This window comes from Danio rerio, chromosome 7 (assembly GCF_049306965.1).
Source record: "Danio rerio strain Tuebingen ecotype United States chromosome 7, GRCz12tu, whole genome shotgun sequence".
NCBI lineage: Eukaryota > Metazoa > Chordata > Actinopteri > Cypriniformes > Danionidae > Danio > Danio rerio.
The window spans coordinates 65,211,502-65,225,839 of record NC_133182.1 but is presented as its reverse complement, the minus strand read 5'-3'; the positions used below and the strand labels follow the sequence as shown (position 1 = coordinate 65,225,839).

The following is a 14,338-nucleotide window of genomic DNA, read 5'->3' as shown; positions in this document are numbered from 1 at the left end:
TGTGCTGAAATCAATTCTGGATGCACAAGGCTGAAAACTGAAATGCTTTGTAATAATTGTATTAAGCAAAATAAAGTAACTTTGTAAGACCTTTTAAATTGAACTCAAAAAATAATAAAACAGTAAAATAAACACATTTTATTGCCAATAAAAAAATGTAAATTAAGGTGTAATTAAAGGTGTAATTTTACCAGCATATTCATGACAGCTCAGCAGCTCTATTTCAAGCAGCAGAAACAAGTATACAACATAGAAATAACCTGTATGATTTACTTGAGAGAACTTCACTTTTTCGGCGAGCATGCATTTTACATGCATAGCTAAGTGTACATGAGCACAAGCCATTGAAATGAATAGGTTTTGTTTTCATTTTACATTCAGCGTAAAAGCCACTTCAGATTGTGCAGTGAGTACGGCTGGAGGAAAAGTGAAACCAGCATACTGAAGCACATATTTTTAAGTTTTTCTCTCTTTGGTTAAACGCCAAAAATGATTGGTTGAATGAAGCATTTTTAGCTGATAATTTTCAGCAGCCGAAAATTTGGTTCTTCTCTACTTATTGCAGTGAAAATCTCTTAAGTGTGAAAAATGCCTCAAAAATGCTGATGATAAGCACAAATTATAATGGCCCCGTTGTTAATGAACATTTAGGAAAAAAATTGACAGCATAAAGGAATTCACATGGGACATATTTTTTGCTCACATACAGAGAGATAAACATATAGAAAAACTTTTAATGAAACTCTTATTGTGCAAGATACTATACTAAAAATTCAGATACAACGCAACGACCAAAGATTAAATATTTAAACAGTGTTGCAAACATTCTGTATTGACACCCACTAAAAGGTCAAGAAGCATTTCACCTCATGAATTCCTTATGGGTGGTAGCCATCATTTACCTTTTTTCATTGCCGTATGATTTCTGTGCAACTTTAGCGTGTAGGATGAGCACAGTTTGGTCTCCTCGTTCCTTCAGGTAATTTCGCATGGCTTCTCTGGAAAATAGCAGAAAGAAAGGAAACACATAAGACAGTAAACATAACAGTGTGATGGGAATTTTAAGAAATCATGTTGCCAAACACATAAAAACATCTTTTTTTTTTTGGAAAGTTTTACCAGAACAAACTAGAACAATCACCTCATCAAGCAGTGTGAGATTACATAAGAGTATTCACACATAGTGTTTGGCAATAGCGCTTTACTGTAACGCCATTACTTTTGACAGTAACTTATACTGTAATGCATTACTTTTAAACATAGTAACTTCGTTATTGTTACAATGTGATGGATTTGTCTGTTACTTAGTAAGTTAATTAATTTTGGCTGCAGTCTAGCCCAGGGGTAGCCCGCGACCCCCCAAAATAACAATGCCAGTGACTCACGACCCTGAATATCCTCTGAGGTGGTTATAAATACAGAAACATTGCATATAAAAGTGCACACACAACAGCAGGCCCAAGTATATTCTTCTTTTAATTTTTATTAAATGTATATAAGTGCTGTAAATGTGCCAGAAAGTTTCAAATCAATCTGCTGCATCTGATGTTGTGTCTTTAATGTAATGTAATCACCCCAAGGGTCGCAATCTAATAGAACTAGTAACTATAAGCTACTATAGTAACTGTATAGTATATAGTAACTTATAAATTATTATATTTATCTTCAGTAGGTTATTGATTAAATATGGTAATTCTACTGGTTTAATAAAATAAATGAGATTTTTGGAAATTACAAAGCACCCCCCTTCATTGTCCAGAGACCCCACGGGGGGTTGCTGTTTACATGGGTGGCGCATTGTGGGGTTGGTGGATGCCAATCAACCACCGTAAAGAAGACGCGTGGTATACGAGGCGCCAGACTAAACAAAAGTCAAGCGAAAACAGAGGGACTGGGTGCCCGCGAGGAGGCCAAGTGTGCGTACGCTAGAGACCGAATGTATGTGAGGTTAGCCAAGAGTGCGCTCCAGGGAGACCAAGAGATTATTGATGTTAATGTTATTAATTACTATTACTAATACTGCTATGCTTGTTGTTTCAAATAAATAAGCACACATTTGTTATCTGTATAACTAAATTTTTAGTTTAGTAGACACTAGGGATGCAACGGTTCAAAAGATAAAAAATCGTATCGTCCCACTATCCTCCGACGATTCGGTGCGCCCTGTAATCCGCTGTTCAGAATATGCATTATTATTATTGGTTTGGTCTTAAAAACAACTGCAACAAAGCAAAAAAGTTCCACCTTTGTCACCTCCTAGCATGTTAACCTGTTGTTGACATTGTTTCCTGAAGTGTCGGTGTGTGCGGTTTCTCAGCATGGCATGTGACTGAGATACAGAGCCAAAGCACAGGTGAGACCAAACCACACCACATCGCTCTCAGTGTTTCAACAGACATTCAATGTAAACTTATACAGACCAAAAAAAAATAAAAAATGCAGATTTTTTTTTCCCTTTTTTTGTTGCAAAGATCAATGGTCACTACCAGACAGCTCGAGGTCCATGTCCAGACCCAGAAGTGTCCCATACGGACCCGGACATACATCAAGTTTGTTACTTCAGCCCCACTCCCAATATTTATTCAATCTATTTACCTGCTGTCTACTTAAATATATATTTTTTTCTCGACTGACTGTTCCCGCTGAATTAAGACGAGAGGAAGAGCCAAACACTCTCTCTGCTTAAGTTTCATTCATGGTAATGAAAAGTGATAATGTGTTGTTGCCTTTAATTAATTTATTTATAATTATTATTATTTTGTGCTGCTGGTCTGACTTAAACAATTTATTGTTTAAAAAAATACTGTTTAATTCTGTCTTGTGTTTTAGTTGGCAGAATGCAAATCAATTACAACTGTGAAGCTGATTAACAGTGTATTTTCCATGCAGCACTAAAGTGGCGTTATAATGGGCATTAATGGGCGCATTAAAAATGCTCTTTGGAAAAGTCAATAATTACTTTAACAGTAATACATTACTTTTGGTATAAGTAATCGATAAAGTAATTGATTTACTTTTGAATGAAGTAACTACCTGTAACTTGTATCTGTATTTTTCAGTATCTAGCACAACACTGCACATAAATGTATTAGGAGGAATTACGACACTCGATAACACAATATTACTCATTAGATGAGACAATCATCTTCATGTTTACTCAAGAAAAGCTTATACAATAGCTAGACTTGCATTTCCCCCTCTTTTAGTGCAAATTTAGGCAGCACTGTACATCATCCCAGATGTCAGATTCTAGATATGAAGTGGTATTCATATGTTCAGATGAACAGTTTTTGCTCTTTCCCTTTTCAAGTAGATAAAAGCTGTACTTGGATATTATGGCTGCCAAGTGACCTGACTTGGCTGCAAGTGACTCTGGTATAACATTATCATAGATAAAACAAAAATCCATTACTGAAGCAGGCAAGATTACATTTCTGATAAGCATTTCATAAAACAGCAACTCGCTTTCACTCCAATGACAGAGTGTACAGTTTTTTAAAAACGCGTCCTTGTGCTTTAAAAGTGCTATTGTTGAAGGTTCTGGTGAAAGCATGTGTGTATGTGTTTCTTTAAAGAGAAAGCTTTCTGAAGTACTGTAAGCGCTTCAAAAGCCAAATCTCCAGAGCTTGACTAGAAACACAGGCCCAAGTTTGATTAGCCAATTCTCTGGTGAGTGCAACTATGTGTTGCTTGCAGAAAGCATACAAACACTGTGGCCAAAAACCTCAGCTTTTCCAGCTGGGGGTCTTTAAAATAAAAAGAAAGGGAAGAGGGGGGTAAGAAAAAGGGCAAAAGGACAGCAATGTGTGTGTGTGTGTGTGTACAAGTCAAACGGCACAAGATCTATTAGCTCATAATCAAAGAATTTCCATTTCGTGTCAGTGCTCCAATTACCTCAGTAAACTAACCAAAAACATCCCAGCATGTGCAAACTTAAATTAGCTTGCTAAATGTGGACGCTTTGGAAGTGCGATGCTTTTCAAGGAAACTTGAACAAAAAACAAATCATTTCAAGGTTGTTGTTTTTTTATTGTGATAAAATACAGAATCCTAAGCAGATATATAGTATATGAAGATGAAATCTGACGTGTAACAGACTGCAGATGTTGGATAAAACACACATACACACAGATTAAAATGGCCCATTTGCACAGATGTCAGTGACACCTGACACGTCAAAATGCTCAGAGGGACACCGAGACGGGGTAATTGTAGGGGGCAGCTTGCTTACACACACACAAAGCAGCTTCTCTTTACCACACAAATGTCTCGCACACGCTTAAGTTTTAGACAGACTTTTGTTATGGAAAGCCATGGGGCCCTGCGACATGAGGGTAGGAGGGGAAGTATGAGAGACGAGAGGTGAAAGGGTTGCACTCTTGACAATAATCCTCCTGCAAGACCACAGACAGATCCGCTACAATCATGCAGCAAAAGGAGGAATCATGTTTAAAGGAAAAAGCTGTTTTGCAAAACTGTCATAACCATGTACCCAGCAGCAAATCTGTTCACCCACATCGACTTCAAACAAATACCACAAATCTGGATGTTGACAGTGAAATGTGACTCAGGAAGGCTTTATGTTGCACCATGGGTTTATGTACAGTTGAAGTAGAATTATTAGCCCAAATATCTGGAAATATATTTCAAATATTTCACAAATGATGTTTAACAGAGCAAGGAAATGTTCACAGTATGTCTGATAATATTTTTTTCTTCTGGAAAAAAATCTTATTTGTTTTATTTCAGCTAAAATAAAAGCAGTTTTTAATGTGTTTAAACACCATTTTTAGGTTAATATTATTAGCCCCTTTAGGCTATATTTTCTTCGATTGTCTTTAGAACAAACCATTGTTATACAATAACTTGCCTAAATACTAGGGTTGCCATTATATCGGCAGCCATATCGTTATAGGTTGATAAATGCTATTTTTAATGTTATTGTTATTGATACAATATCAAAATTAGATTATCAATATAATCACCTTGCAGTTTTTAAATTATTGCTCCTTTCTGCTTTGAGTAGGCTACTCTAATATCAGTTCATGAAGTTTTTAAATAAAATCATTTGTTCACTGTATAAAAATATAACATTTTGAAAAATTTATCAGCTTATATATCAGTTATCGGCCTCCAACTCTAAAAAGTTATCAGTTATCGATATCAGCCCAAAATTACCCTAACCTGTCTAGTTAACCTAATTAACCTAGATAATCCTTTAAATGTAACTTTACGCTGTATAGAAGTGTCTTGAAAAATATCTAGTTAAATATTATGTTCTGTCATGATGGCAAAGATAAATAAATCAGTTATTAGAAATGAGTTATTAAAACTGTTATGTTTAGGAATGTGTTGAAAAAAAATATCGCTCCATTCAACAGAAGTAGAGAAAAAAAAAAATTAATAAACTGGGGGGCTAATAATTCTGACTTCAACTATGTGTGTGTGTGTGTGTGTGTGTGTGTGTGTGTGTGTGTGCGTGTGTGTGTGGGGGGAGGGGGGTAATTAGTCCAGTTATTGTAAAAAAAAAAAATAGCTTAAGGAGCTAATAACGTTGTCCTTAAAATGCTGTTAAAATATGTAAAACTGCTTTTATTCTTGCCGAAATTAAACAAATAAGACTTTCTCCAGAAGAAAAAAATATTATCAGACATACTGTGAAAATTTCCCTGCTCTGTTAAACATCATTTAGGAAATATATATTATTAAAAAAAAAAAAAAAAATATATATATATATATATATATATATATATATATATATATATATATATATATATATATATATATATATATATATATATATACACTGTAGGTGTATACAATTTCTTACTTTCCCACTATCCCCTCATAATAAAACAAATACAATTTATAAATTAACAAGAAGAATTGAACAAGTTTACAATAAAAAGTAATAAAATTAAAATTGAAAAGTTCGCATTAAGGAGTCAACATTTCCTTTTTCCAGCTATTTACTGTGTATTAGAGCTGATATCAACTGAAGAGGGTAAGCCTTTGATATAGTCTAAAGCAGGGTTCCAGGCCTTGTAAAAAGATTTGAGAGATAAGCATCTTAACTTTTCAAGTTTTATGCAGCTAAAGATTTCTTGGATCCACATGTCATGTGATGGAGGAAGTACCTGTTTCCGTTTGATAAGTATGGCTTGTCTAGCTAAAAGAGTAGAAAAAGCAATAACCTTGCGAGATGCAACAGTCAAATCAACACTTTCTAAAACACCAAAAAGGGCTGTCATGGGGTTAGGGTCCATGGGTATTTTTGCTATAGCTAAAATTCATACCATGGGTCAAAATGTATCCCTGAAATCCTGAGAATATTAAGAAAAAGATCTTGTTCCATGACAAGAAATGACAGATTTCCTAGTGTAAAAAGAATCAAACTTAATTTTTAATTGAGAATATGTCTCTCCAAGTACAGTTTGAATCATTTTAAAGGTAATTTTCTCTATATTTTGAATATTTTTGAACCCTTGGATTTCTGTGATAGATGTATCCATGCATCAATGGAGAGCATATTTATTCAGCTTAATACAGATGATGTAATATTTACCCCCCTGTATATTTTCCCCCAATTTCTATTTAACGGAGAGCAGATTTTTTCAGCATATTTCTAAACATAACAGTTTTAACAACTCATTTCTAATAACTGATTTATTTAATCTTTGCCACAATGACAGTACATAATATTTTACTACATATTTTTCAAGACACTATTATTCTGCTTTTAAGTGACATATAAAGGCTTAACTAGGTTAATTAGTTTAACTAGGCAGGTTAGGGTAATTGGACAAGTTATTGTATAATAATGATTTTTGTAGACTATCGAAAAAAAATATATAGCCTATATATATATATATATATATATATATATATATATATATATATATATATATATATATATATGTATGTATGTGGCGAGGGGGCGTGGCCGAGAGCCATGGGAACGGAATGAGGCCGCGTGTAAGTGGATGCACCTGTGGTGCGCACCGGTCTCGAATCCCACGGAAGGAGCTCTGGACTATAAGAGGAGGGACGATGGCAGAGGAAGCCGAGAGAGGACCGGGCCCGGACATATTTTACTTTTGCTTTCAGCTTGAGCTGCCGCCTATTTGTTTTGGTTTAGACACCGTCACTGTTATTAATAAATCATTTAAAAACTGCATCGGTTCTCTGCCTCCTTCTTCCCTGGCGGCCAAAGGGCCTTGAACTTCATTACAATATATATATATATATATATATATAGCTTAAAGGGGCTAAGAATATTGACCTTAAAATGGCTTTAAAAAATAAAAACTGCTTTTATTTTAGCCAAAACAAAACAAGATAAGATTTCGCTCAGAAGAAAAAATATTATCAGACATGCTGTGAAAATGTCCTTGCTCTGTTAAACATCATTTGGGAAATATTTAAAAAAGGAAAAAAAAGAAAAAACCAAAGGGGAGCTAATAATTCTGACTTCAACTGTATATAAATGGACTTAAAAGTTTCAGAAAAAAATTACCCTTTTAGGTTTTGTTGTCTAGTTTATAAAATTGTGTATTTTAGTGCAAAAATAGATTTGTGTTTGCTTAGTTGAGGTGAGCACTGACACTACTGAATGCGTACCAAACTTGAACTGACTTGAGCTAGATAATGACACCATTGTGTCTTTACAGCAGAACTGAATTTGTTTCATGGAAAAACATTTAAGTAAATTGAGCAGAACTAATGTAATCTAATGCAAAGCTGTTTTACAGCTTCATAGTTGATGACTGCTGTGACATTACTTATTTGCCTCTTTATAACTGTCAAACTACTTTAAAACTATCTGATATTTATGCCATCAACAATGGCACAAAAACACAAGTGTAAAAATTGTACAATAAAATCCATAGGGATTCTAGACCAGAGATGCCCAAACTCGGACCTTTGATTTGGCCCGCCATCGCATCTGAGAAGAGAGCAAGAATGATGAAGATGGCTTAGAGATTGTCATTTCCAATCTAATAACACCTTTTGTCTGATTGTTTTATTGTTGAAAGCTAATTGAAATTAAATCTTTCGATTAAATGGTGTAAATTAATTAGTAATTTAGTTTAATTTCTAAACTAATTTTCTAATTTAGTTCTAAACTAATTAATTTAGTTTAAATGTACTGTACATACTGTCACCCGACAGATAGAGGACAAATCAAGGCAAAGGCAGACTCTGCATGCCCAGTCTATTCAGCGTTGAACTCCACTGTTATAAATGTGATTGTTCTTGCTTTTATTGGACTAAGCTATCATTTTGAATGTTATATTGTTATATTATTGTTATTAGGATTTAAAATAACGTTTTCTAAGAAATTAGGAAATTACACATGGCAACTTTAATAAAATATAGTTTGGTATATATACAGTGCATCCCGGAAGTATCTATAACACTTCACTTTTTCCACATTTTTTTTTTATGTCACAGCCTTATTCCAAAATGGATTAAATTAACTTATTTCCTCAAACTTCTACACTCAATACCCCAAAATGACAATGTAAAAAATGAGTTTTTGAAATAGTTGCAAATTTATTAAAAATAAAACACCTGAAAAATGACATATACATCAGTATTCACAGCCTTGCTTAATACTCTGTTGATGCACCTTTGGCAGCAATTACAGCCTCAAGTCTTTTTGAATATGATGCCACAAGCTTGGCACACCTGTCTGGGAATTGTTGCCTATTCCTCTTCGCAGTAGCTCTCAAACTCTGGTTGGATGGGAAGTGACGGTGTATAGCCATTTTCAGATCTCTCCAGAGATGTTCAATAGGATTTAGGTCTGAGCTCTTAAGAACATTCACAGCGTTGTTGTGAAACCACTCCATTAATATTTTGGCGGTGTGCTTTGGGTCATTGTCCTGCTGGAAGATGAACAGTCACCCAGGTCAAGAGCACTCTAAAGCAGGTTTTCATTCAGGATGTCTCTGTACATTGCTCCATTCATTTCCCTCTCTCCTGACTAGTCTTCCAGTTCCTGCTGGTAAAAAACCTCCCCACAACATGATGCTGCCACCACCATGCTTCACTATAGGGATGGTATTAGCCTGGTGGAGCAGTGCCTGGTTTCTCTAGATGTAACGTCTGGCATTCACTCCAAAGAGTTCAATTTTAGTCTCATCAGACCAGAGAGTTTTGTTTCTTATAGTCTGAGAGTCCTTCAGATGCCTTTTGGCAAATTTCAGGTGGGGAGTGACTTCCATTTGGCCACAGGCATGATTAGTGAATTGCAGCACAGATGGTTGTCCTTCTTTAAGGTTCTCCTCTCTCCACAAAATAATGCTGCAGCTAAGACAGAGTGACCATCGGGTTATTGATCACCTCCTTCTCCTAGCTCCGATCACTCAGCTTAGATAGCCGGCCAGCTCTAGGAAAAGTCCTGGTGGTTTCAAACATCTTGCCCTTACTAATGATGGGGGCCACTGTGCTCATTGGAACTTTGTCTACAGACAATTTCTTTGTCTTCATTCTCATGATTTCTCCTTCACCAAACTAGACTGATTTCTGGGAGAATCTTGGGTACATGCAGTTTCCAGTAGGTCTTCTGCAGTATTTGTGATGATTGGGATACAGTTCAACAAATGTTTCATCTGAAAAATCTACCTTCTGTCACTTTTCCAAATGATCAACTAGAAGTCAAATCAGTATTTCTTACAGCTGGTATTGACGACAAGACTTTTGTCAGGTAGTGTATAATGAAAAATGGACTGCTGTTATTTGTATATATATATATATATATATATATATATATATATATATATATATATATATATATATATATATCTTGATATATATCTTGTGTCTCGAACCATCCTTCGTCTACTCGAACTGTAACATTTCCTAAGTCCAATGCGGTACAAGCTGAGCTACTAAGCAAACTGATCACGCTTAAAGAGCCTTTCATATGGCGGTGTCATACCACCCAGTGGCATTAATTTTACACACAAAAAGGTAGTCCACTTCATGGTTCCCAAAAATGTAGCGTTGGGCACATATTCCTAATGAGCCTGCATTGCACAAGCCAGTTGAAAGCCCAGATTAGGGCTGCTCCATTTTGGAAAAAATCCTAATCACGATTATTTTGGTCATAATTGTAATCACGATTATTCAAAACGATTATCAGTTAAAGTCAAAATCTTTAGCGCTCCTGAGAATTTAGTTTTTTTAAATAACTATTTCCCAAATTATGTTAAACAGAGCAAGGAATTTTAACAGTATTTCCTCTAATATTTTTTTCTTCTGGAGAAAGTCTTATTTGTTTTATTTTAGCTAGAATAAAAGCAGGTTTAAATATTTTGAAACCCATTTTAAGGTCAATATTATTAGCCCCTTTAAGCAATATATTTTTGATTGTCTGCAGAAGAATCTACTGTTATACAATGACTTGACTAATTACTCTAATTAAGTCTTTAAATTGCACTTTAATCTGAATGCTTGTATTTTGAAAAACATCTAGTAAAATGTTATGTACTGTCAACATAGCAAAGATAAAACAAATCAGTAATTATACATGATATACCAAAACTAGTATGTTCAGAAATAAGTTAAAAAAAAAAAAACTTCTTTCCATTAAACAGAAATTGGAGGCAAAGGGTTGCTAATATTCTGGAGGGCTAATAATTCTGACTTTAACTGTATATATATACAGTTATTTTCCACCCTGCAAAGGAAAGAGAAATAAATACAATAGAATAAAATATAAAACAAACTGTGATTTAAGCATCTTCACCCTAAGAAAAACCCTTTAGCTACAAAAATCCTTCAGTCAAGAGCAGTAAGGAATGTTTTCATCATTTGATTAAAGGGTCACGAAACACCAAAACACATTTTTTGAGCTGTTGACAGTCGTATATGTGTCCCACACTGCTAAAAACACTATTAGGACACCTATATTTCACTAAAAAGTGTAAATTGGTTGTTTTTGCGTTATTTCAAGCAAATTCGTACTTCCTGTTTGAAACGAATTTTTGAAGCTGCGTCACGGTCATGACATAATAGCGTGTATTAGTGTCACCGTGTTTACGCCACAGAGACGCCACATTGTGTTGGCAAAACAAGCGTGAAGTGTTGCTTTTATAGTTTGCTGCCGTTAAGTTTCGTTTTCTTTTTCACTCTGTGAGAGCTCAGACTCACGTGTGGATTAACAGTGTACGCGACGCTCGACAACAATAACTTACGTGTCTAAGGAGGAACATTGTTTACCTGAGAGCTGTTCTCATCTGCAAACGCTGAAATCCGGATTCGCTTGTAACGTTAGTCTCCTCCTCATAAAGACGCGGCTCTAGTTGCTGGTGATTGTCCTGTCTCTACAGATTTGGTAAATGAGCGACCAGTGCTCTTTGTTTATTCAGTTTGTCCGTATCGAATTAAGTTAACTATAGCACTAAGTGCAAACATAGCACCGCATTATGTGACCGGAATAACACACACGGCTTTCTGACGCTACCTGCCGTGTGCATCTAAGTTTCCGGGAAATGCAGAGTTTTTTTTTCTCTCATTCGCCGTGCGGTATCAAACATTGCATGAAAAATACACGCTTAGAGCAGTTCCTCCAATCAAATATCTCGTTTGTCGCGAGGTGCATGAATGAATTCCCTGAATGAAAGAGCCAAACTGCAGTTAAAGTCCAACATTTAATAATTTGGCAAATAATTTGACTACAGATGTCCATGTAGGTTAAACACCATCACTTTCTCATGTGTGTGTATTTTGGTATTTTGACTGAAACTCGCGCGTGCCCAAATAGACACTTCCACACCATCCCACTTTAGTTCCTCCGACACTCCCCCCTAAACAGAGCTGGACACGCCCACTTTTCTGACTTTTTCCAAAGTAGAGGTGTGAAAACACCCTGCTGAAACAAGGGGGTTTCATGGCCCTTTAATGATAAAACAGGCACACACATAAGCATGCGGTCTTTCGCGCTTTTGGTATATGATTCAATAATCGTTTATCTCGATTAATGGTTTTTCATAATCGTTAGAAGCCATAATCGAAATCGAAATTGAATTTTCGATTAATTGCACAGCCCTAACCCAGATAGTTTTGATGAATATAGCCCATATAGGTAAACAAAGTACTAAAACTGCACCAACAGTGTGCTTTACAGAAGATCTCATTATTGATGGGTCTATAAACAGGAAGAGAAACCAAGCCAAAACACCCCTTCTGGTCACAGCTAGTTATGGGACAGCTTATTGCCTACTTTTTTTATGATGTTACATCTGTTTTAGTACTGGTCACAAAGCTATTACAGTCCCAAAAATAAATGAAAAAACAAAGAAGAAATATCCTATCTGAAAGGTTACATGCAATTTTATCTTATACCTTATATGTCGAGTGAACGCTGTGAAACGGGTGAATATTGAACTGTGCTGAACCTCCCAGCCTCGCAGGACACACACAAACAGTGAATTCCTGCAGATCTGGTGATGTCATCTTCCTCAGGCCCATGTCATTCGATACCTTTGATACTTCTGATAACCCGCTGTGTGTGTGTGTGTGTGTGTGTGTGTGTAGGAAAGACTGTGACATAGATTTCAGATTGTGTACTTCAGAAACGACAGATAAAAATCTCTGCTAAGCAGAGTCCTCTTCTATTCCCGGATAAAATATAGCCATTTTTCTAGTCAATTCCCTCAACAGTGCAAAGACAAGCATGTGTAAAGCGCATAAAATCAGCCACATGTCTGATTCATGATTACAGGCACCAAGGCAAGAACATTCCAAGACTTTCAACATTTCCCTCCAACGCTCAAGGGTTTTCACATCAACAGAGTTCAGCTTTGACATCCGGCAACCTGACAATTCACAACACCAAAGCATCTCACAGAGAATATTGATGACCTTCACCATTTGCTAGGACGCTGGGAACTTTGTGTTATATTGTCTGTTAGCAGTAAACAAAGATCTGACTGTTCATTATAGAATATGATTTCAAGCTAAATTACATCATGGTGTTTTGGTTTGGGTGAGTTAGTCAGAACCCCATTTTTTTTGGCAAATATGTACATAGGCAAGAATATGAGAATGATACTTTTTATATTTTTACACCTACAAAAATTATCTTGTGGTAGTGCACTTGTTTAATAAAAATCTTTGTAAATAGGTTATCTGTAAAAACGCCATCAGAGCCAATGTAATGTACAACTAGGCTAATGTTGCCTAAACGACTAATGAATTTCTAATAAAATTAAAACCAAAATACAACTCATTGCATTTTTCGTGTGATAAAAATATACAAAAATGAAATAAAATCAAAAAGTGGCTATTTTGTAATATGTTTTAATATTAATAAAAAAACATGCTTAACGGCTATACACTACCAATAGGCCATTAATAAATATTGTTTTACTTTGTACTGGATTATAATGTATATTTTACAATAAAAACTAATAATATGTTTTACTGTTATGTAAAACAAGTAATTTATAACACATCAGAACTGTAGACCTGAAGTGCGTAAACTGTATACAGGGGGTGTTGGTTAAAAGCCTACAGCACATAATTGAACTAATATCTCAGAGGGAGATGAATGGATGATTGGATTTAAAAAAAAAAAAAATTAAGTCCCAATGCTAACTGTATTTTAGCTCTTAATGTAGGCCTTCAATATATTTTCTGGTGTTTCAATATATTTTCTACATATTTTTAAAAGATTGACATTCAGCCTACCTGCAGCGCATTTAAAAGGTGGAATCACGCCAAATCCACTTACTCACACACTATACCCATTTCATTTATAACAATGTAAACTTTACTTCACAGGCCGATCATCTTTAAACGCAAAAGGTATTTTTAAGTGTCCTAACTTGACTGCTGCTGCATAATGGGATGTTTCTTTACAAAACCGTAAAAGTGTTCTTTAGCATGTGAAAATGAAAGCAAACATTCAAAAGGGTTATGCAAATTGTCAATTTTACTAATATTATTAATTATGAATATAATAAATTTAAATAATAATTGCACTGTGCAGTGTACTAAACATTTTTATTAGGCTACATAACTGAAAAACCAATGTTAAGATTACTGGCAGTTGCGGTTTTGCTTAAATTAACGGCAAATTTCTTCTGCGTTTTTACCCTTTAGAGCTCAAAAGAGTTGTATTTAAAGAATTAGTTAACCAAAACATGTAACGAATTATGCTGCCCGCCTCATGTCATCTACTAGTTCAGTTTTCTCCCATGTGAGTTGAGTGCGCCGCTGTGTTTTATACGCTATTTACGAGCGCACCTGACCTGACACGGGGACCATATCTCTGGACTATAGGCCTAGCTTTAATCTCACAATTTTCATAATTTATTTGCTATTT

The 14,338-nt window shown here is 35.3% G+C and overlaps 2 protein-coding genes across 3 annotated transcripts in view; both read right to left on the bottom strand.

Annotated features, from left to right (window-relative positions):
- stim2b (stromal interaction molecule 2b) overlaps positions 1 to 14,338 on the bottom strand; it is an 860,843-nt gene that overhangs the window by 263,435 nt on the left and 583,070 nt on the right. The window lies entirely within an intron of this gene.
- The window catches only part of rbpjb (recombination signal binding protein for immunoglobulin kappa J region b), a 127,018-nt gene that overhangs the window by 29,985 nt on the left and 82,695 nt on the right, over positions 1 to 14,338 (bottom strand). Inside the window, 1 exon segment of the mRNA NM_001083551.1 lies at positions 903 to 998. Coding sequence (NP_001077020.1) covers positions 903 to 998 — 96 coding nt within the window.